The sequence below is a fragment of the Chlorocebus sabaeus genome, chromosome 17 (assembly GCF_047675955.1).
Source record: "Chlorocebus sabaeus isolate Y175 chromosome 17, mChlSab1.0.hap1, whole genome shotgun sequence".
NCBI classification, from domain to species: Eukaryota; Metazoa; Chordata; class Mammalia; order Primates; family Cercopithecidae; genus Chlorocebus; species Chlorocebus sabaeus.
The window spans coordinates 33,281,814-33,303,902 of record NC_132920.1 but is presented as its reverse complement, the minus strand read 5'-3'; the positions used below and the strand labels follow the sequence as shown (position 1 = coordinate 33,303,902).

At 46.0% G+C, this 22,089-nt stretch overlaps 1 protein-coding gene and 1 long non-coding RNA gene across 7 annotated transcripts in view; one reads left to right on the top strand and one right to left on the bottom strand.

Moving 5' to 3' along the window:
- COL11A2 (collagen type XI alpha 2 chain) overlaps positions 1-1,924 on the top strand; it is a 30,784-nt gene extending 28,860 nt beyond the window's left edge. For all 6 annotated transcript variants that reach the window (XM_073005903.1, XM_073005902.1, XM_073005901.1 and 3 more), the window contains 2 exons: positions 172-378; positions 803-1,924. In XM_073005903.1, coding sequence (XP_072862004.1) covers positions 172-378; positions 803-943 — 348 coding nt within the window. In that variant the 3' untranslated portion in view covers positions 944-1,924. The remainder of the gene's footprint in view (positions 1-171; positions 379-802) is intronic.
- A 15,344-nt stretch (positions 1,925-17,268) lies between these two features.
- Positions 17,269-21,635, bottom strand: LOC103221681 (uncharacterized). The gene is made up of 3 exons (XR_493076.3): positions 21,541-21,635; positions 20,172-20,264; positions 17,269-18,286 (listed from the first exon to the last, which is right to left on the bottom strand). It is a non-coding gene; the product is annotated as an uncharacterized lncRNA (long non-coding RNA).
- Between the last annotated feature and the right edge of the window lie 454 nt (positions 21,636-22,089).

Sequence of the window (22,089 nt, the reverse complement as noted above, 5' to 3'; positions counted from 1 at the left end):
CTTTCGTGTGCCCCCAGTCTCCTGGCTCCCACTCAGCCCCTCATTTCTTTCCCAGCCCTTGCCTTCCAGCCATTCCCTGCTTATGACTCTGGCTCAGCTGTCCTGGTGCTGTAGATGCTCCTGAGGCCCGTGTCTGTCTCCGCCTGGCACCAGCCCTCTCTCTCCTTCCAGTTCTCTTACGTGGACTCAGAGGGTTCCCCAGTGGGTGTGGTCCAGCTCACCTTCCTGCGGCTGCTCAGTGTCTCAGCCCACCAGGACGTCTCCTACCCCTGCTCTGGAGCAGCCCGCGATGGTCCCCTGAGACTCCGTGGGGCCAATGAGGATGAGCTGAGCCCGGAGACCAGCCCCTATGTCAAAGAATTCAGAGATGGCTGCCAGGTGGGAGTAGGAAGAGCTGGGTGGGGGACTGATCTCAGACTCAGGCTGGAGGAAGGAGGTGGGAAGACCCCTTGGGCAGGGCACCCAGGGAGAACAGGGAGGAGTCCATCCTGCTGGATTGTCAGGGATGCCTGAGGGAACTCAAAAGCCAGTGAGGAGGGTGGAAAAGATGGAAGCCATCAGGTGAGGTTCACTTGGGTACACATACCAGCGTCACACAAGGTAATGCAGACATGTACGCAGACTGGCACGTGGCTGCCCAGCAGAGGCACACAGTGGGGGAGACGCAAGCACACATGCATGGGCACACAGACACTCCCAATCTGTACATCCTGAGTCACCCTGATGTGGCCAAGGTGCTCAGAGGAGAGGTGAGCCTGGGCCCCTACCCAGCTCACCCTTTCTTCCCTGTCTCCCCCTGAAGACACAGCAAGGCCGGACGGTGCTGGAGGTGCGAACGCCTGTGCTGGAGCAGCTGCCGGTGCTGGATGCCTCCTTCTCAGACCTGGGAACCCCACCGAGGCGGGGAGGGGTGCTGCTGGGGCCTGTCTGCTTCATGGGATAGGACCTTCTCTGTCTGATCCTGTCCATCGGAACCAGGCCTACCTGGAATCCCACAACATCAGCTCTGTGCCACCTCCCAAGAGGGCTCCTCACCATCTAGGGAGCCTTGGGCCAGGGCACAGAGAGCCCTCAGTCAGGGGCAGGCCAGGGGAGGGGTGAAGTGGTCGCCTGGACACCCCACAGGAGGAGTGGCATCTGGGGCTCTTGGCCCTCCCACCTGGAGCCTGTGACCCGTTAGAGAGCTGAGACCCTTATTTAAAACTCACCTCCCAATCGCCTCAAACAAATGGAAGAGAAGAGAAAGGACATGGTGTATTTTGTATTTAAAAGTAATTATATTAATTATTTAAAGCATGGAAAGCAAAATAACAAAAAAGAGAAATGCCCACAAAAATCAGCAGATGTTGGAGATAGGGCTCTCGGGGGCGGGCTCCGGCACCCACATCCTTGTGTCAGGACTTTCCTCAGTGACTGTGTGTGTGGGGTTTCAGGGCTGAACTCTCCCTCCCTCCCACTTCACCTGTCACACCCACTGTGAAAGTTGGAATATGTGGTCTCCCTGGCCTCAGGGCTCTGACTCTGCCAGGGTGGGGCTCTCTAACCCGCAGGTGTTGGCTGCCTGGCCCATGTGCACACTGTCTCTTCCACTTGGTCCGGGTCTGGCAGGCACTGCCTGCTACTTGAGGGCCAGGATGCTCCCCCAGGGAAGAAACGGAATAGTGTGGGGTGTGTGCAGGGCTGCATCCAGCAGATGGCTGGAATATTAAAATTCTTCTATGTTGGTTGGTAAATTGCCATGGCCCTGAGCCACTGAGTATGTTCATTGCCACCCCTGTCCCTCCCCTGGGAACCCCTCCCCTTCCCTGATCCTGAAATTAAAGGGTTAATGTGTGGCATATGGAAGGGACTCCCAGGACCCTGTGCTCAGTGTCCATGCTGACTGATGGTTAAATAATGTGATTGTTTCCTCCCAGGTGTCTGTGTCACTGCTCATGTTGTTATTTCAGTCTCCCCCAACACCCGTCTGATGTTCCCTCTTCCCAGCTAAGTGGTTACCAGAATCGTATGGCTTAATCCAGATACCCTGCAAGCCCTGCCCAGCTGGGGTGTCAAGGCCCAGAGTTTACAAAGCCTGGGTGACTAGCATAAAATTACAAATGACGCCCCAGGGACACCAGGTAGGGGTTTAGGGTCCCTGTGGCCCCAGGTTCTGACATCGGTGTGCAATTGCTTCTGGGTGAGGGCGGGCCTGTGCTCCAGAAGGAGCCTTACATAGCCCAGTCTAATCTCTGTAAATGGGGAGGCTGAGGCCCACTTCCAAGAAGACATTTACTGCATCTGTACCTCTGGTCACCTGATGCCTCCCCAGCAGGCTTGTGCTGTGCTGTCATGAAGACCAGGGCTGTGGCCAGGCCCTCTACACTCGCGTGTAGTCACGTGCACACTCCTTGAGTCTTTGTGTTGGGTGGAGATGCACAGTCCCTGCCTGCCTGTGTCCCCCGACTCTTGACTGACCCCCCACTTCCCTAGCCTCCCTCTCCTGGGCACTCAGAAGCTCTGCTCCCTCCAGGTTAGGTGTCCAAGAAGGCCTCTCTTCCAAGGCTGGCCGCGCAGTCGGGACCCCCTAGCTGGCACCCATGGGGCTTCACATTCCCAAGCAGCATTGCCTGGCTCCTGCCCGTCAGGGCGCTGCATTAAAACGTGTTCCAGGGCCTCATCCCACCTGGGACGCCGCTTCCTCGCGGGCGCCAAGCTCGCAGGTGCGTGCCTTTGTGTCCCGGTTTCGCATCGGCAGCCTCGGGGAGGGCCCGGCGGGGCTGCCCTTCACCCTGAGCCCACGCCCGGGTAGGCTGCGCCCCCGCCCCTCCTCCTCGTACTTCTTCCTCCCAGCGTGTCCCCGACAGCATCGGCTTGGCCGTCCCGGTCCCAACTCATTCTCGATCGCAGGAAGCCCCACGTGGGCGTCTAGAGGGCCACCCTGGCCCGGGCGGATGCGCAGAAAAACCTCTGGAGGATGGAAGCCGCTCCTTGGCGCGGCGCCTCCGCTTCTGCCGCCCCCTAGAGCCCGCGCTAAGACCGCGGCCCTGCACCGGGTGAGCTGAATAATCCCGGTCCCTCAACGCCTCTCCCTCGTCACCTGCTGAGACCCTACCAACTCCCCCTGACCCAGGAGGCCGAATGAAGGAAGAAGCCCCTGATCTCATCTGTCAGGGGTCCGGTGGTGGATAGGGTTTCTGGGATCACCCATGCCCTCCATCTCAATATCCAAGGGCCAGGGGCTTCAGACACCCCCTTCCCTCCCTCTCAGGGTCAGATCAAGAGAAGATCAGACCTAAATAGGTGCCCCCATCTGTTTCGCCCGCATCCACTCCCAGCCAAGCTAGGCTGGAACTGAGGTTTCTCTGGAGCTCTTTCTGCAGCTGGAGCCAAACCAACAGAGGTCGCCCCCCGAAAACCAAGAGGACTTTCCCAAAGGTCACGTTTGGTCAGATGCTCTGAGTTCCGAAGGCTTCTCTGCATGGAAACAATGCTATACAGTCACTCGAATAACATTTATATACGGCAGCTAAGTCCCCAGGCCAATCCACAAAAGCCTATTTAATTACACAGTGCTGCCAACCAACCCCATCTAACAGTTTCATGAGGGAGTCTGTGCCAAGTCGCTGTTGAGGAGGCCAGGCCCATAGCCTTCTCTTGGCAGCTAACTTCTTCCTCCCCTCCAGAAAGCTAGGGCCAGGCTCTAAGGAAAGGTGGGCAGGGTTTAAGGGCAGGGCTGTAGAGGCGGGGTTTTGGGGTGGAGCTGGGTGTGAATAGGCCAAGTGCCCCGGCCTCTGGGCCTGTGGGTATTGGTAGCGTCACCACTGGCTGGTGGGCAATGGAGGCTTCTGGATGGGGTGGGAGGAGATAGGGAAGAGAAAGGCAGAGGTTTTAGGGAACTACTTCGGGTTTGATTGGGGCAGAACATAAACTTTTGTTGGAGCAGCCAAGTTCTGAAAAGTATTGACTGCCTGTGGAAGGCGTTGAACTTGAACTCAAAAAGTAAGAGAGAGTCATTGATGGTGTTTGAAAAGGCCAGCGATGGGATGGAACTGTGTGCTGCTTGGTGGCAGAGAAGAGGAGGGTTTGGGATGGGGCGCGCAGGGAGATCATGTTTTTGTTTTTTGAGACAGAGCTCTGTCGCCCAGGCTGGAGTGCAGTGGCACAATCTCAGTTCACTGCAGCCTCTGCCTCCTGGGTTCAAGCAATTCTCCTGCCTCAGCTTCCCAAGTAGCTGGGACTACAGGTGTGCACCGCCACCCTCGGCTAATTTTTGTATTTTTAGTAGAGACAGGGTTTCCTCATGTTGGCCAGGATGGTCTTGATCTCTTGACCTTGTGATCTGCCCGCCTCAGCCTCCCAAGTGCTGGGATTACAGGCATGAGCCACTGTGCGGGACATCTTGTATAGACGGAGGGCTATGGGGTGGGTCCTCTGGCCTGTCACACCCTTGGAGCTGCTTTTCAGCTTTGGGCTTATATTTTTAGCATTTGCAACTTATAATCAAAAAATAACTCATGAAATAAAATAAAAATAACTTACAGACCACTTACATCACTGTACCTGGGAGCGCCACATATCCTAGAGGGCCATGGGCTACACAGAGCTGTTCTTGCCCTCTCTTGGCTGTCTTGCATGCTGAGGTTTGTAGTTTTGAATGAACCAGGGCAGGTAGGGGTAGAGATGAGATAGAGGAAGGAATGAATCAAAACAAGGCTCTCAGCCTGGGCAACAATGCAAGATCCCTTCTCTCTCTTTCTCTCTCTCTCTGTCTTTCTCTCTCTTTCTCTTTGAGACAGGGTCTCACTCTGTCACTCAGGCTGGAGTGGAGTGGCAAGATCATGGTTCACTGCAGCCTTGACCTCCCTGGGTTCCAGCGATCCTCCCACCTCAGCCTCCCAAGTAGCTGGGTTTCCAGGCATGTACCAGTAGTTTTTGTATTTTTTGTAGAGATACGATTTTTCCCCTGTTTCCCAGGCTGGTCTTGAACTCCTGGGCTCAAGCGATCTGCCCATCTTGGCCTCCCAAAGTGCTGAGATTACAGGTATGAGCCACCATGCACGGCCCTTTTTCTCTACAAAAAATAATTTTTAAATTAGCTGGGCATGGTGGCGTGTGCCTGTAGTTGCAGCTACTCAGGAGGCTCAGGCAGGAGGATCGCTTGAGCCCGGGAGTTTGAGGTTGCAGTGAGCTACGCTCCTGCCACTACACTCCAGCCTGGGTGACAGGGAGAGACCCCATCACAAACAAACAGACAAACGAACAAACAAAACCAAGGCTCCAGCTGCCTCAGAAATAAGTTTCTGTGTAGTAAGTGGTGGCCACCTTGTTTTGTGGTTAACCCTTTTTGCTACAAGTTTGGTGCGGTCAGCAGGGGCCATCAAGGCCACACTGGAGCTTCCTTCTGTCAAGCTCTGCAGTTCACAGAGACTGTACATGTGTAGGCCATAGTTATGTTTCTCAACTCAAACCTAGAGTAAGCAGAAGTCACCTTGAGTGCTTACAATTGGCCTTCTGTTATCTTTTCTCTCATATTCAGGGTAGTTTCATGGGAACTGGCACTGACAGCAGACTGCCGTCTCAGTAGGGAAGACCTGTCCTGCTAGTCCTTGAATAGAGACCAAGGATATCTACAGGGGCATCTCCTTTAGGGCTCTCCCTACATGGCCAGGATGGTAGAATGAACACAGCTCTCAGCTTCCGTGAGAGCCGGCATATCACCCTGTCTGGCTTTCCCTCAACTGGCAGGAGCAGGTCAATCCGTTTTGTTTACTTTGCTCTGGCTGCTTTATTTTTTGAGACAGGTCTCACTCCCCTTGCCTAGACTAGCATGCAGTGGTGCGATCATGGCTTACTATAGCCTCAACTTCTCACGCTCAGGTGATTCTTCCACCTCAGCCTCCTGAGTAGCTGGGACTACAGGTGAGTGCACCACGCCCAGCTAATTTTTTGTATTTTCAGTAGAGACAGGATTTCGCCATGTTGCCCAGGCTGGTCTCGAACTCCTGGGCTCAAGCAATCTCCCCGCCTCGACCTAAAGTGTTGGGATTTTCTGGCCTCTCTTTCTGTTAGAAACACCTTACTCTAGGTTGAAGGACTTTTGGTTCCCGAGACATGGATGATTTTCCAAAGTACAACAGATAAAGGCCACACTGGCTGTACAGCAGCTCAGGTAAAGGTCATGTTCCAGGTCTTCGTCACTTCACCTATAATAGGCTTGGACTCCGGCAGAGCCTCAGGCCAAAGAATGTGGGTAACAGAGATATGTTCCTTGTTGTGTTCACATCTCCCCGGGGCCTGGGCTATATTGTTGGGTTAGGTAATGGGCCTGCTGTCCTCACGAAATAAGGCATACCGGTATTTCTAAAGCTGGGAGAGATTTCTTTTTTTTTTTTTTTTGGAGACAGAGTCTTGCTCTGTTGCCCAGGCTGGAGTGCAGTGGTACAATCTTGGCTCACTGCAAGCTCCGCCTCCTGGGTTTACGCCATTCTCTTGCCTCAGCCTCCCGAGTAGCTGGAACTACAGGTGCCCGCCACCACACCCGGCTAAATTTTTGTATTTTTTTTAGTAGAGACGGGGTTTCACCGTGTTTGCCAAGATGGTCTCGATCTCCTGACCTTGTGATCTGCCCACCTTGGCCTCCCAAAGTGTTGGGATTACAGGCGTGAGCCACCATGCCCAGCCAATGCCCCGGCCAATGCTGGGAGAGATTTCTTATAATTCCATTACTTTCCAGTTGTGGTTATTTTTATTAATGCCTGCAGGTTTTCTTTACTTTTAGAGCTGTAAATCTATAGAAACAAACCCCAAACCCAGCAAACATGTTTCAGAGACATTAGGGATAGGGAGAAGATGAGAAATAGTACCCTGTTTGATTGGGGCCCTGGGGAGAGAGGGACTCAGACAAAAGAGTTTGAGTGGCAGGTGGTCTAGTTTTGGGTGGGTGGAGCAGACTTAGGGCCAAAGGTGGCACTGATTTTAGCTGGCAGCAGGCCTCTCTGTATTTCTAACTGAGACTTCGCCTTCCTTTAGCTTAGCAGGGATGCTTTGCTTCTGAGTTGCACATTTAACCTCAGCATCAGTTTCTTCACCTGCAAAGTGGGATAATACTTGCTCTGTAAGGGAATAATTCCCCCTTTAGTGACAGCCTTTGCAATGGAAAGGGAGGGGAAGGACCTGACAAGATGTCTTGGTTCCATCTCCATGTCTTAGTTATTGCTGACATGCGGGTGTCTGAGGCATGCTACTGTCCCTTTTACACTTTTGATCTTAGTGCTGTTAAAATTCCCTACTTACTATTATTATTATTATTTTGTTACAAATAGCAAAATCGAATTCAGAATAGCTTAAGCCCTAGAAGGAACTGATTATAAAAATATTGGGTTTCTCAGGATTTGAAGACAGAGTTGACTCAGCAGGGAAGAGTGAGAGCAGTTCTGGGGACCTCAGGGGCTCACAGACTTTGTCCCTGGAGTGTGGACACCCACCACTCAGCAGAGCTGCTCTTGACCTCTGTGTCTCTGGGCTCCATGGTGGAGAGACAGTCTGGTTGGCTTAGCTTGGGTCATCTGGCTCCCTGAGAACCAATTTTCTGTGGCTGAGAGCCCAGTGTACCAACAAACAGGTATGTAGGATGCCTTTTAGTGGAGGTGGAGGGGCGTTGGGGGCACTGTTCCCAGATAATGTGGGATCCTAAGGCCCCCAGAAGGTGTCCGCTCTCTTTCCCTTCTTCGCTTCCGTGTAAACAGACTCCTTTACATGCATTTGACCAGCATGATACAACCAGCCCCTTCATGACCACATTTGCTCTCCCTGCCACTCAATCGCCTGGATGGGCAACCCAAAGTCACATTCAGCTGCTCTGGCCATGACTTCTCTTACCTCAGAGGCCGACATCTCTGCCAGTTCCTATTTTGCCACTTTGTGATTCAGCACATAAACTTTCGTGGCCATTATATCCAGGGCTGCATTGTGACTTCTGCGGGCCCTGTGCACTTTTCTAAACAATAAACTCAAAATCATACTTATGACCGTGTTGATATACAGGCAAGTATATTAATATTATATATTAAAATATTTTCTTCAACCTTAAAGTAATTTTTTTTTCTATTTGAAAAGAAATGTAAACATTTCCATGGGCCCCAGGGAGTATTGTGGGCCCTAGGCACTGTGGCTGCTGCATAATGGATCCATGGGCCCTCCTTGTGTCTTCGTTAAAGATTTTACTGTTTTACTCTTAAAGTGCAATCACAATTCTATTACCACATTTTTAATAATCATTCCTGTTGTCATCAAATATCCAGTCAGTGTTCAGATTTCCAAGATTGTTTTGTAGGTTTTGCGTGTGTGTGACTCACAATCCAAATAAAGTTGATGGTCTTCTAATTCTTTAAAGACCTACATTTTCCCTTATTTATTTAGAAGTCCTTTTTGTTTACTTTTATTATGGACAAATTTAAGCATATACAAAAGTGGTTTATTATTGCGTTTTTTTGGAGATGGTCTCACTCTGTTGCCCAGATTGGAGCGCAGTGGTGTGCTCAAGTGATGCTCCGACCTCAGCCTCCCAAGTCACTGGGACTACAGGGGCCAGCCACCATGCCCGGCTGATTTTTGTATTTTTTGTAGAGACAGGGTTTTGCCATCTTGTCCAGGCTGGTCTCCAACTTCTGAGCTCAAGCAATCTGCTCGTCTTGGCCTCCCAAAGTGTGGAATTACAGGCATGACCCACTGAGCCTTGCCTGTTATTGCTATTTTAAAAAGAAGTAATACGTATTAAAAATCTTTTTCAGTTCTAATTTTGAATACAGTAAATATCAATAACAATATCATAAGTAAAGATTTTCAGTGTTTTCAGTACTTTTTAAGAGTATAAAGGGGTTTATACTCTTAAAAAGTTGAGAGATTTTTTCAAATTGAGATTTAAAAAAATTGGGAATCACTAATCTAGAAGAACTGTTAAAAATAATCACACCCACATGTGCTCACCCTTAGAGACCTGGATTCAATCCATCTGGGGCCTGAGCAAAGGGACTCGTGTAAAATTTCCCCAAGTGATTCCAAAGTGCAGGCTGAGTTGAGAACCTCTGCTGTAAACTGGAGAGATCCCAGTAAGAAATAAGCAGCTAGGCACGGTGGCTCATGCCTGTAATCCCAGCCAAGGCGGGTGGCTCACTTGAGGTCAGGAGTTCAAGACCAGCCTAGTCAACATGGTAAAACCTTGTCTCTACTAAAAATACAAAAAAATTAGCTGGGTGTGGTGGCACGTTTATGGAATTCCAGCTACTGGGGAGGCTGAGGCAGGAGAATCACTTGAACCTGGGAGGCGGAGATTGCAGCGAGCTGAGATCATGCTACTGCACTCCAGCTTGGTAGACAGAATAAGACCCTGTCTCAAAAAAAAAAAAAAAAAAAAGAAAGAAAGAAAGAAAAAAAGAAAGAAATAAGCAAAGATGGCTGGTTGTAGTGGCTCACACCTGTAATCCCAGCACTTTGAGAGGTTGAGGCGGGTGGATCATCTGAGGTCGGGAGTTTGAGACCAGCCTGACCAACATGGAGAAGCCCCGTCTCTACTAAAAATACAAAATTAGTTGGGCATGGCGGTGCATGCCTGTAATCTCTCAGCTACTCAGGAGGCTGAGGCAGGAGAATCTCTTGAACTTGGGAGGCAGAGGTTGTGGTGAGCTGAGATCACGCCATTGCACTCCAGCCTGGGCAACAAGAGTGAAATTCTGTCTCAAAAAAAAAAAAAAAAAAAAGAAAAAAGAAAAAAAAAAAAAAGAAAGAAAGAAATAAGCAAAGGCACAGAGTAGGAAAGGCAAACAAATACCCTAGATCTGAAAGGGCCTTCTGGAAGCTGCTGCATCCAACAGAAATGCTTGCAAATGCAGGCCCAGACAACCCCAATAACAGGGGCTAAAATGTATAGGAATTCATTTTTCTCACAAGAAATCTGAGGATGACAGCTTCCGGCGTTGGTTTGCCCATTTAATGATGCCATCAAGGTCCCAGACTCTTCATATCTTTACACTCCACCCTCCCACAATGTTACCGTTTACATATTTTCTTTGGCTAAACTGCAAGTACATTTGTCATAATAGCTGTTCCATTTACTTCACTAGCAAACATGACATTCACCCACGAAGAAAAGATGCATCAGACGTGTTCGATGCCCCTTCACTGTAGCAATGCCTGCCACCACTTTGCTGTCTTGAAAGAGACATTTTATGGCTATTGCACATGCTTTGAAGAGACTAAGACTTGTACCTGGCAGCTATAGATGAAATGTGGGAAACTGGGAAGTATAATTGCCACTGAATTGTGTTATTGATTTATTACTACAAATAAATCTATGCAGGTCCCTTCTGAAATCAAGATGGTCCAGAACTCAACGAATGTCTTATTGACATGCATAACAGTGGCTGGTATTCCTTCTTTATCCTGTTTGTCAGTTTTTGGAATTCACTGATTAGATAAAAATAATCTCACTTGCTCCTTACTAATGAGTTCCACAGAGGGGCATGATGTTGGAAAAGGCACCATGCAAGGCATGATTACTAAGAAGACAAAGGGCTTGTGGGGGAGCTGTTAGGGAGGGTCCTGAGCCAGGGCTTGGGATAAACATCTCATCATTTTACTGTATCTGATGCTTGGAAGTGACATGCACTTTGCAAACTCCATTTTATGTTTTGATGAGTTTGTGCTTGTTCGGCTTGGTTAGGATTAGCTTCAGCTGTGAGAAACAGAAAACCCTGAAAACAACAGTGTCTCCACCAAGATAGAAGTTCATTTCTCTCTCACATACAACCCTAGGGCTGGTGTAGTGTTTAAGTGTCAGAGACTTAGGTTCCTTCTATCTTGTTCTTCCACCAGCCTCAACATAGCTCTTCCCTCTCAGGTCCAATATGACTTCTTGAGTTCCAGCTTTCATGTTTGTGTTCCAGTCAGCTGAAGGAGAAAGGGGAAATAAGGACAACGCCTCTTTTTTTTATTTTTTTATTTTTAGAGGGAGTCTTGCTCTGTTGCCCAGGCTGGAATGCAGTAGTGGATCTCAGCTCACTGCAACCTTCTCCCCTCAGGTTCTAGTGATTCTCCTGCCTCAGCCTCCTGAGTAGCTGGGATTACAGGTGCGTGCCACAACGACTGGCTAATTTTTGAATTTTTAGTAAAGATGGGGTTTCACCATGTTGGTCAGGCTGGTCTTAAACTCCTGACCTCAAGTGATCCACCCGCCTTGGCCAGTACCTTTAGGCAAAGCATTATAGCAGGCGTCTAAAAACAAATGGGCTGTTTTGTTTTGCTCGGAAATCTCTCCCCAAGGGATTGTGTTGTTTTTTGAAGTATTTGAAAGCTGTTATAAGTATCTAGGGCTTTTGCTCATGGAGTAGCTGCCCCCTTTCCTCATGAGGCCATCATTAGTTACCTCTCCATATACGTCTGCCTCTGAGGTGTCTGGCAGTATGAGGAGGCCTCTGGCTTTGTTAGTACACCACTAGGATGTTTACAACGTGGATCAAGACTTTTTTTTTTTTTTTTTTTTTGAGACAGAGTCTCTCTCTGTCACCCAGGTTGGAGTGCAATGGCACAATCTTGGCTCACTGTAACCTCTGCCTCCCAGGTTCAAGCCATTTTTCTGCCTCAGCCTCCCAAGTAGCTAGGATTACAGGCACCTGCCACCATGTCTGTTGTGGGAAGTCAGGAACCCCGAATGGAGGGACCAGCTGGAGCCACAGCAGAGGAACATAAATTGTGAAGATTTCATTTTAATATAGACATTTATCACTTCCCTAATAATACTCTTATAATTTCTTATGCCTGTCTTTACTTCAATCTCTGAACATAAATTGTGAAGATTTCATGGACATTTGTCAGTTCCCAAGTAATACTCTTACAATTTCTTATTCCTGTCTTAATCTCTTGATCCTATTATCTTCATAAGCTGAGGATGTACGTCACCTCAGGACCACTATTGTACAAATTGATTGTAAAACATGTGTGTTTGAACAATATGAAATCAGTGCACCTTGAAAACGAACAGAATAACAGTGATTTTAGGGAACAAGGAAAGACAACCGTAAGGTCTGACTGCCTGTGGGGTCAGACAAAATGAGCCATATTTTTCTTCTTGCAGAGAGCCTATAAATAGACGTGCAAGTAGGAGAGATATCACTAAATTCTTTTCCTAGCAAGGAATGTTGAGAATTAATAATCTGGGAGAAGAATTGCATTCCTGGGGCGAGGTCTATAAATGGCCACTCTGGAAGTGTCTGTCTCATGCGGTTGAGATAAGGACTAAAATACGCCCTGGTCTCCTGCAGTACCCTCAGGCTCACTAGGGTGGGAAAACCTCACCCTGGTGAATTGGAGGTCAGACTGGTTCTCTGCTCTCAAACCCTGTTTTCTGTTGTTTAAGATGTTTATCAAGACAATACGTGCACAGCTGAACGTAGACCCAAATCAGTAATTCTAATTTTGCCCTTTGCCTTGTGATCTTTGCTTTGCTGTTTGCCGTGTGATCTTTATTGCCCTTTGAAGCATGTGATCTTTGTGACCTACTCCGTTTGTACATCCCCTCCCTTTTAAAGTCCTTAATAAAAACCTGCTGGTTTTGCAGCTCAGGCGGACATCACAGACCTGCCGATATGTGATGTCACCCTGGCAGCACAGCTGTAAAATTCTGCTCTTTGTACTCTTTCTCTTTATTTCTCAGACCGGCTGACACTTAGGGAAAATAGAAAGAACCTATGTTCAAATATTGGGGTTGGGTTCCCCCAATACATGCCCAGCTAATTTTTTGTATTTTTCGTAGACACAGGGTTTCACCATGTTGGCCAGGCTGGTCTCAAATTCCTGACCTCAGGTGATCCACCCACCTCAGCCTCCCAAAATGCTGGGATTACAGGCATTAGCCACTGTGCCCAGCCACCTCAAGATGGTTTTAATGGTTAGAAATATCAGCCAATTGAATTTTCAGAGACACATGCCACCTAATTTTGTATTCAATACTTAAGTCATTAAACTCCAGTGGTCTGTATACCTGTTTGGTCTCTAAGACAGTTTGGCCTCTAAGTCTGATAGAAATTTCTGTGATGATGGAAATGTTCTACATTTATGCAATTTAATGTGGTGGCCACTATTCACATGTGGCTACTGAGCACTTGAAACATGGCTAGTTCACTAAAGAACTCAATTAGAAATATAATTTTAATTTTAATTAATTTAAATGGCCACAGGTAGCCAGCTAGCGCTACCATATTAGACAGCACAGCTCTGAGGCATCTTGTTCTCTTAAGGACACACATAATTCAATGAAGAGACCCAAGTTTAATACAGATGTGGGATATGCAGTCTTCAGAATTCAAACATGCCAATTAATTTCTGTTCCTCTTTTTCAAGTAGGGGGTTTCAAGCACAAAGGCTTTTGCCTGGTCTTGGGCAAAATTTTTCTCCCCAAAATTTTACTGAAATTTGTGCTCTTTTATAGTCTGTTCCTTTTAACTCATACAATTAATAATGGAAGACAGAGGATTTGGATGCAGTTGCTTTAAAAAAAAAATCAGGTTCAGGCCAGGCACAGTGGCTCACACTTGTAATCCCAGCACTTTGGGAGACTGAGGTGGGCAGATCTTCTGAGGTCAGGAGTTCGAGACCAACCTGGCCAGCATGGTGAAACCCTGTCTCTACTAAAAATACAAAAATTAGCCGGGCATGGTGGTGCACACCTGTAATCCCAGCTACTAGGGGCCGAGGCAGGAAAATCGCTTGAACCTGGGAGGTGGAGGTTGCGGTGAGCTAAGATTGCACCACTGCACTCCAGCCTGGGTGACAGAGTGAGACTCCATCTCAAAAATAAATAAATAAATAAATAAAAATAACATAAAATCAGGTTTACTGAGGTATAATTTAAATATGGTGAAACTGTAGCTGTACAGTTGTTTATGAGTTTTGAAAAAATATTCATTGTGTAACTACTATTACAATCAAGATAATATTTTTATTACCCCAAGAAGTTTCCTCATGGACACAGTTTTTTTCAAGTCACTTCTGGTTAATGTGTCATTAGGGTAATAAAACAATGTTAATTCTTGAATTGGATTTAGGCTGTTTAAATTTTGCTCAATGGATTGTACCTCGGGGGTGGGAGAATTTACTCTGGCAACTTAGTAAAGGTTGGTGCTGCCAAATGAAAGCAGACTGTTGGTGAATATAATTTATTGGGGTTGAAAAGGATACATCAGCCAGATTGATGCATGAATGCTAACCAAGGGTTGATTTAGCAAGATCTTCTACTAAGGAAATAATATGTACAGTGCTAATCACATTTTATTTTCCATAATTGAGTTAAATATTTAAAGTGATTAGGATAATCACTGCCACTTAATACTACTTCAGAATTAGCTGCTTTTCTTCATATTGGTGTAATTCACAATTCACTTCCAAGCTCCACCTACCTTTTGGCTGGTCAAAATGAGTTGTTAAAGAGTTCTACTGATGGGATTATGTCAGATTTCTCCAACAATGTTTTCATGATTGTTATTTTACATATTCTCCTAGAGATTTGTCACTATTTCATATTACATTGTTTTGTGGGGAATTGGCATTCCAGAGGTTCTTTTTTTTTTTTTTTTTTGAGACGGAATCTCGCTCTGTCACCCAGGCTGGAGTGCAGTGGCTGGACCTTAGCTCACTGTAAGCTCCGCCTCCCGGGTTTACGCCATTCTCCTGCCTCAGCCTCCCGAGTAGCTGGGACTACAGGCGCCAGCCACCTCGCCCAGCTAGTTTTTTGTATTTTTTTCTTAGTAGAGACGGGGTTTCACCGCGTTAGCCAGGATGGTCTCGATCTCCTGACCTCGTGATCTGCCCGTCTCCGCCTCCCAAAGTGCTGGGATTACAGGTGTGAGCCACCACGCCCGGCCCCCAGAGGTTCTTTTTTTTTTTTTTTTTTTTTTGAGACGAAGTCTGGCTCTGTCGCCCAGGCTGGGGTGCAGTGGCCGGATCTCAGCTCACTGCAAGCTCCGCCTCCCGGGTTTAGGCCATTCTCCTGCCTTAGCCTCCTGAGTAGCTGGGACTACAGGCGCCCGCCACTTCGCCCGGCTAGTTTTTTTTTTGTACTTTTTAGTAGAGACAGGGTTTCACCGTGTTAGCCAGGATGGTCTCGATCTCCTGACCTCGTGATAAGAGCTTTTCCAGCTCCCAGAGTTGCAATTGTAAGTTCAGATAACATGCCCGGGGCAGGAGAAATCACCATAGAAACTTTTTTGGTTCTCTGTATCTCCCATTAATGTTTCATAACCTTCTACCTCGATACTTTCCTCTCCACATACCCTGGTGTTCAAAATAGACCTTCTTATTAGATTGGGTTTTCCTAATTAAAAGTTGCCACTGATGTTATATCCCAAAGTTTCTGGAATTCCTAAACATTGTCCTTTGTCTAAACTGTTTTAACTTGAGTGCAGGGTGCCTCCAGACACAGGTTGGAACAGATCTGGAGGGAAGAACACTGGGGCTGTTTGTCGTGTCGGATGAGAGGATCTGGTTTTAGAGCAAAGCTCTTTAAGCTTGGAGAATGAATCAAAGGTGTGGAAGTGCCCTGTTTCTGTATGTTCTAAGAGAAATGTTCTCTTAAAGTTTATAAGCTTTTTGTCTTGGCATTCCCCTTTGACTCGGTTCCTAGCACTGTTACATTGCATGAGTTGAGGGTTTGCCAAAATTATTGCTAAATTTGTAGTTTCTGTATCTGCTAAAATTGGACTATTTTTGATGTTTCTTTTAACCTGTTTTGTAATCTTATTAATTTTCTAGTGAGCCCATTGTGCTGTTGGAATTCTGATATCCCCAAATCTGATGAGCCATGACCATACACTTTAGCTCCATTCCCACTGGCTTCTCAAATTCTTTTTCATTTTTCCAATTCTGTAGCACTTTCTCTTATAGGTGATTCTGCCTTAATTTAAAATTAAATGAAAACTTCAGCCCCTTGGTCTCACCAGCTGCTAGCATTTTAAGTGCTCAAGAGCCACCTGTGGCTAGTGGGGGCTCTGTTGGAGAGCTGGATATAGAACATTTCCCTAACAGCACAACGTTGTATAGGACAGCACTGCTCAATGTATTGCTCTCTGATGATCACACCCACTTTACAGATCCTAGGATGGTCTAACTATGTACACTTTCTTCCAAATATGATGTTGAAGGCTTTCCCTCAGTTCGTATCTTTTAACAAATATTTTAGAGTCTTTATGGATCAATCTCTCACACATCTCTGCAAGAAAAATATATGTATTCATTTAATTCTTTTTTTTAATTGACAAAAATTGAATCTATGGTATACAATATGATGTTTTGATTTCTATATATATGTGTACATTGTTTAATGGCTAAAGCAAGCTAATTAATATATGCATTACCTTACATATTTTTTGTGTTTGGTGAACACTTAAAATTATTCACTTAGCAATATTCAAGTACACAGTACATTGTTATTAGCTAGAGTCACCATGTTGTACAGTACATATCTTGAATTTATTCCTCCTGTCTAACTGAAACTTTCTATGCATTGATGTTTGTTTTTACATTCAACTCATTAAAAACATAATTATGTCACAGAGGTAGGAGGTTTTGAAAAAACAAAAAACCAAACAAAAATATATAATTAGGTTTGTTTGGCAATCTAGCAATACTTAGTGTGCAATGCTTTTTACAGCTGCTGCTAAAAGCATAGCAAAACCACAGAAACCGATGTGCTGCCAAAACCTATGTATTTGGTCATATTTATTTTGATATGTGTTTTTTTGTGTGCCTAACCTTTTCTCTAACTTTTTTTGGTAAAGAATGCTGGAGTATTCCCAAATTGTTGACAAATTCCCTTGTTTCCTGTTCTGTCTAGATTTCAGTGTTGGCCACTAGGTGGGGATAGGATCCTATTTCTCTAGCCTTAACATGATTTTTGAATTTCGATGCTTTGCAATGGATAATCTGGCTTTTTCCTCGAAAGTTTTAAAACATTTCTTTTGTGAATTCAAAACAACAGTTTTAATTCTGTGTAGTTACCCAATAAAAAGGAATAAGAAACAAGTGCTAAATTATTTACTTACAGTGTTTCTGTATGGAAATCCTTACCCCCAAGACGGCAGGCTTCACAGCTTGACACAATGGTGAGAAATCTGAGTTGACTCACAGCTTTCTGACTGTACTCTGATGGTACCATGTTAGGATAAATTCTTGGCCAAGCAGAAAATCAGGGGAGACTTCCTTCTCCTTGTCAAACTCTAAATTAATCTACTCGTTGTTTTCATAAAGCAAAAGGTGAAATGTTGAGGACTCTGAGTCAGTTATCAATTGAAATGACTTTTAAACTAAGTGCCTTTTAATTATGATTCAAGACAATATTACATTAAACACTGGGTATTATAAACACTGGTTTCTCAGTCCTCTGCAGATGAGGTTTGCTTGTTTGTGTATTTCTTTCTTAAAATCCCAAATAGTGAAGTCTCTCCTAAGCAATGGAGGCTCATTCATAGTCAAACTCTTTGCATGTAAAATTCTTTGGGTACAAAGTAGATTGCCTTCCTCTTGTTTTTCTTTTTCTTGAGACAGGGTCTCACTCTGTTGCCTAGGCTGGAGTGCAGTGGCATTATCATGGTTCACTGAAGCCTTTACCTCCCGGGCTCAAGTGATCCTCTTGTCTCAGCTTCCTGAGTACCTGGGGCTACATTTATTTTTTATTTTTAAATTTTTTTGTAGAGACAGGGTTTTGCCATGTTGCCCATGCTGGTCAAGCTATCTGCCCTCCTTGGCCTCCCAAAGTGCTGGGGTTATAGGCATGAGCCACTAGGCCCAGCCTGCTTTCCTCTGTTTACCAAGATGTTTGACAGTGGATATGTAAAAGGACAACTTCCCTTTCTCATGTGGGGCACTGAGAGAGGGACAGCCTCTATTTCCTACAAGAAATATAGAATAGAAAATGTGTAATTTCTCATGGTGTTCTGCAAAAATTAAAAATTTCACAGAACACTCATCTGCATCCCTGGTTTGCAATTTTAGCTTTCCAAAACTTGCCTATATGCTAATATGATTCATAAAACATTTGTAATAATTTCAGAATGAGAATTTTAAAATGAATTTAGTCCTATATTTTCTATAATAACCAATATTTCCAGAAAAGTAGGATTTAAGGGTATCTTCTGTAGCAATATATGCCTTTCTTTGTCTTTTCTTTTTTTTTCGAGACAGAGTCTCGCTCTGTTGCCCAGGCTGGAGTGCAGTGGCGTGATTTCGGCTCACTGCACCATTCAATCGGCTGAAGGCCTGGCTGGAACAAAAAGGGAGAAAAAAGGCGAATTCACTCTCTCTGTTTTGGAGTAAGGAGTCCTATATTCCCCTCCCCTTGGACATCAGATCTCCAGGTTCTCTGGCCTTCACCCTCAGGGACTTGCACCAGTAGCCCCCCATGTTTTTGGTCTTGGACTTAGAGTTACTCCACCAGCTTCCCCAGTTCTCAGCCCTTCAGACTTGGACTGAGCCATGCTACTGGCTCCCCTGTCTCAGCAGCTTGCAGATGGCCTAACGTGGGACTCCTCAGCCCCCATAGTTGAGGGAGTGAATCCCCAGCATAAATCCCCTCTCATCTGTCTACCTATATATATACAATAAATTCTGTTTCTCTGAAGAAGTCTGACTAATAAAAGCCCCCAAAGGCCCTAGTGCTGGTCTGTTACTAGCTTCCTGGTAGACAGTATTTCACACATGGCATCCCAGCTGCTTGTGGGAAGAATTACATGTGTCCTGTGTGGCACCAGGGGAACAGGATCCTTGGAAGCCTGCGCCTGGTTTCTCCTGGGCTTTGCCCCGTGTGCCTTTCCCTGTGCTGAGTTTGCTTTGCATCCTTTTACTATAATAAATCAGAGCCCTGAGTAGGACTGCATGAGGAGCCCTGTGAGTCCTCCGAGGGCATCATCTCACCTGGGGTGGCTCTGAAGGCCCCCAACATAGCTCTTCCTTTAGCATTGGTATCTGATAATATGTAAAAATCCCCCAAAACCAACTTGTCATCATAATTTATGAACATATTTCATCAAAATTTCCTGTAGTCACATCTAAGAAGATCAGTTAAGAAAGAAAAACTCTTTAAGTTTGGTTAAGGCTCTGCCATTTTTGAAAATTCATATTAATCTAATAATATTGTAGCAACTACAAGTTTTTCTGATTGCTATTTTTTTTTTTGCTGGGGGGATGGAGTTTCGCTCTTGTTGCCCAGGCCAGAGTGCAATGGCACAGTCTCAGCTCGCTGCAATCTCCACCTCCTGGGTTCAAGCGATTCTCCTGCCTCAGCCTCCCAAGCAGCTGGGATTACAGGCACCCGCCACCACGCCCTGTTAATTTTTGTATTTTTGGTAGAGACAGGATTTCACCATGTTGGTCAAGCTGGTCTTGAACTCCCTACCTCAGGTGATCTGCCCGCCTCGGCCTCCCAAAGTGCTGGGATTACAGGCATGAGCCACCGTGCCCGGCCTCCTGATTACCATTACATAAAATTTGGACTTACTGGCACATCATATCATGAAATTACTGGAGAAAACATGACTTCTCTCTTGGTATTAAACATCAATTAAGATGAGTTACAAAAATCACAGTAAACTGTATTCTAAAAGCAAGCCTATGCCTGAAAAATCTGGTATACATATAGTTTTTGAAACTAAGGATGTATTTTCACTGTATAACCTGCAAGAGAAGGAGTTGGGGTGATCTGGTGAACATAGAGTTATGGAATAAGTGTGTATCTATAACTTAGTACAAATAATATACAAAAAGAACGATAATGTATTATGCGGCTGCGCATGATGGCTCACTTCTGCGATCCCAGCATTTTGGGAGGCTGAGGTGGGTGGATCACCTGAGGTCAGGAGTTCGAGACCAGCCTGGCCAAGATGGTAAAACCTCATCTCTACCAAAAACACAAAAAATTAGCTCTCAGCTACTCTAGAGACTGAGATGGGAGGATCGCTTGAATCCTGGAGGCAGAGGTTGCAGTGAGCTGAGATCATGCCACTGCATTTCAGCCTGGGTGATAGAGTGGGACTCCATCTCTAAATAAATAAAATAAAATAATATAATATATTATGCTATTATACCTGTTATTTAAAATTGGGATCTTATGTTGATTTCTACATTTGGGAAGCATATTCCTAATAACTGACCTGCATTATCAGTCCTGTATTGTGTTCAGTGGCAAAGCCAGGCTTGGTGTCTGTTCCATCTGGGAACGCCAGGAGTAATGGTCCCACTCCTTGCTGCTGAGGGTACAGCATGAATTTGGGCAGCACCATGAAATAAAGCAAATGTGAGGAGATCCTCTATCAGTTGCACTCCTATTTAATAAGGAGACTCGATCATCATCAAGAAGTTAATTTCTCCATGCCTGGGTGAAACCATACTGACTCATCCTGGGGCTCTTTACTGGACCCAGTGATCACCAAATCCTTCAAGCATAAAATGGCCATGTGACTATCTCCTTCCTCTCCGGATGAAAGGGGCAGATAATAACATTGATTTATGTTCCTCAGGAAAGGACACGCTATAAACTAGAGAACATGGGAAAAAGGAAGTACATGAGTTAAAATGCAGGCACACGGTGGCATGTGCCTGTGGTGCCAGCTACTGGGGAGGCTGAGTGGGAGCACTGTTTGAGCCCAGGAGGTGGAGGCTACGGTGAGCTGAGATGGTACCACTGCACTCCAGCCTGGTTAACAGAGTAAGACCCTGTCTCTTTCTCTCTCTCTCTCTCTCTCTCTCTCTCTCTCTCTCTCTCTGTGTCTCTCTCTCACACACACACACAGAGAAAATAAACGAGAAAAATAAATTGTTCTTAAACATAAAATTTAAAGTGGGGTTCTTCGTATCACCACATTCTTTTTTTTTTTTTTTTTTTTTTTTTTTGAGACGGAGTTTCGCTCTTGTTGCCCGGGCTGGACTGCAATGGTGCGATCTTGGCTCACTGCAACCTCCGCCTCCCGGGTTCAAGTGATTCTCCTGCCTCAGCCCCCGAGTATCTGGGATTACAGACACGTGCCACCATGCCCAGCTAATTTTTGTATTTTTAGTAGAGATGGGGTTTCACCATGTTGGCCAGGCTGGTCTCGAACTCCTGACCTCAGGTGATCCACCCGCCTCAGCCTCCCAAAGTGCTGGGATTACAGGCATGAGCCACCGCGCCCAACTGACTGTTAAATTTCATTCAGCTGTGCACCTAGCCTCACCACATTTTTATAAGAAGAAGAAATAAAATAATAATTACTAATTAAATAATTAAATATTATTTCCTTCTCCTTATATGTTTGAAAACATCAAAGATTTTCTCCAAAATTATCAAAGCTATAAAAGGGTCAATATAATATCACCTGGTAACAAATGAATTCCTCTATGATGCAAAGAATCAATGTAAAATTATGAAGAAATACCATCCATTCACAAAAGTAACTACAAATAAAAAATCCCAACTTCCGTAACGTATTTCCTCGTTAAGAGGAAGGTGATTGTGACGTCCTAATTTTCGTTTTCTTCACTTACCCCCACACTCTGCAGTAGGCAGGGGCTTTCTGGGTCCTGCTGGTGCCTGATAATTCTCCCACTTCTTCCCGGCAGCTCTAGCATCTTACTTCCCCAGCCACAGCCTGTTTCATCTCCAGCCTTTCTCCCTGGACAGGGGTGGGGAAAGGAGTGCTGGATTCGGAGCTCCTCCCTCCCTGCACCGCCTCATTTTCTCCTCCAGGTCTGGCGCACGGTGGCCATTGCCGATGCACCCTGAAGGCTGAAGGAGCCAGGGCAGAGCCAGGATCCTGCGAGCCACGGCCCTGGCTGCCCTGCTGAGCCTCCCGGAACCCGGGACATCAGGGGTGAGTGCTCAGGTGGGCGAGGGAGAGTGGGGGCTCTGGGCGCTTCTGGAGTCCACAGATGCTGTTTTCTTTCCTGTTTCTTTTCTCTCTTCTTTACTGTTTTGCGTGAGGCTCCCTTTTGCTTTCTCTCATTCTAACAACAGTATAACCACCGTTTACTGAATGCCTCCTGAGTGCCAAACCTCATGTCCTTCCTCACAACACCATTTTCAGAAACGCTTTC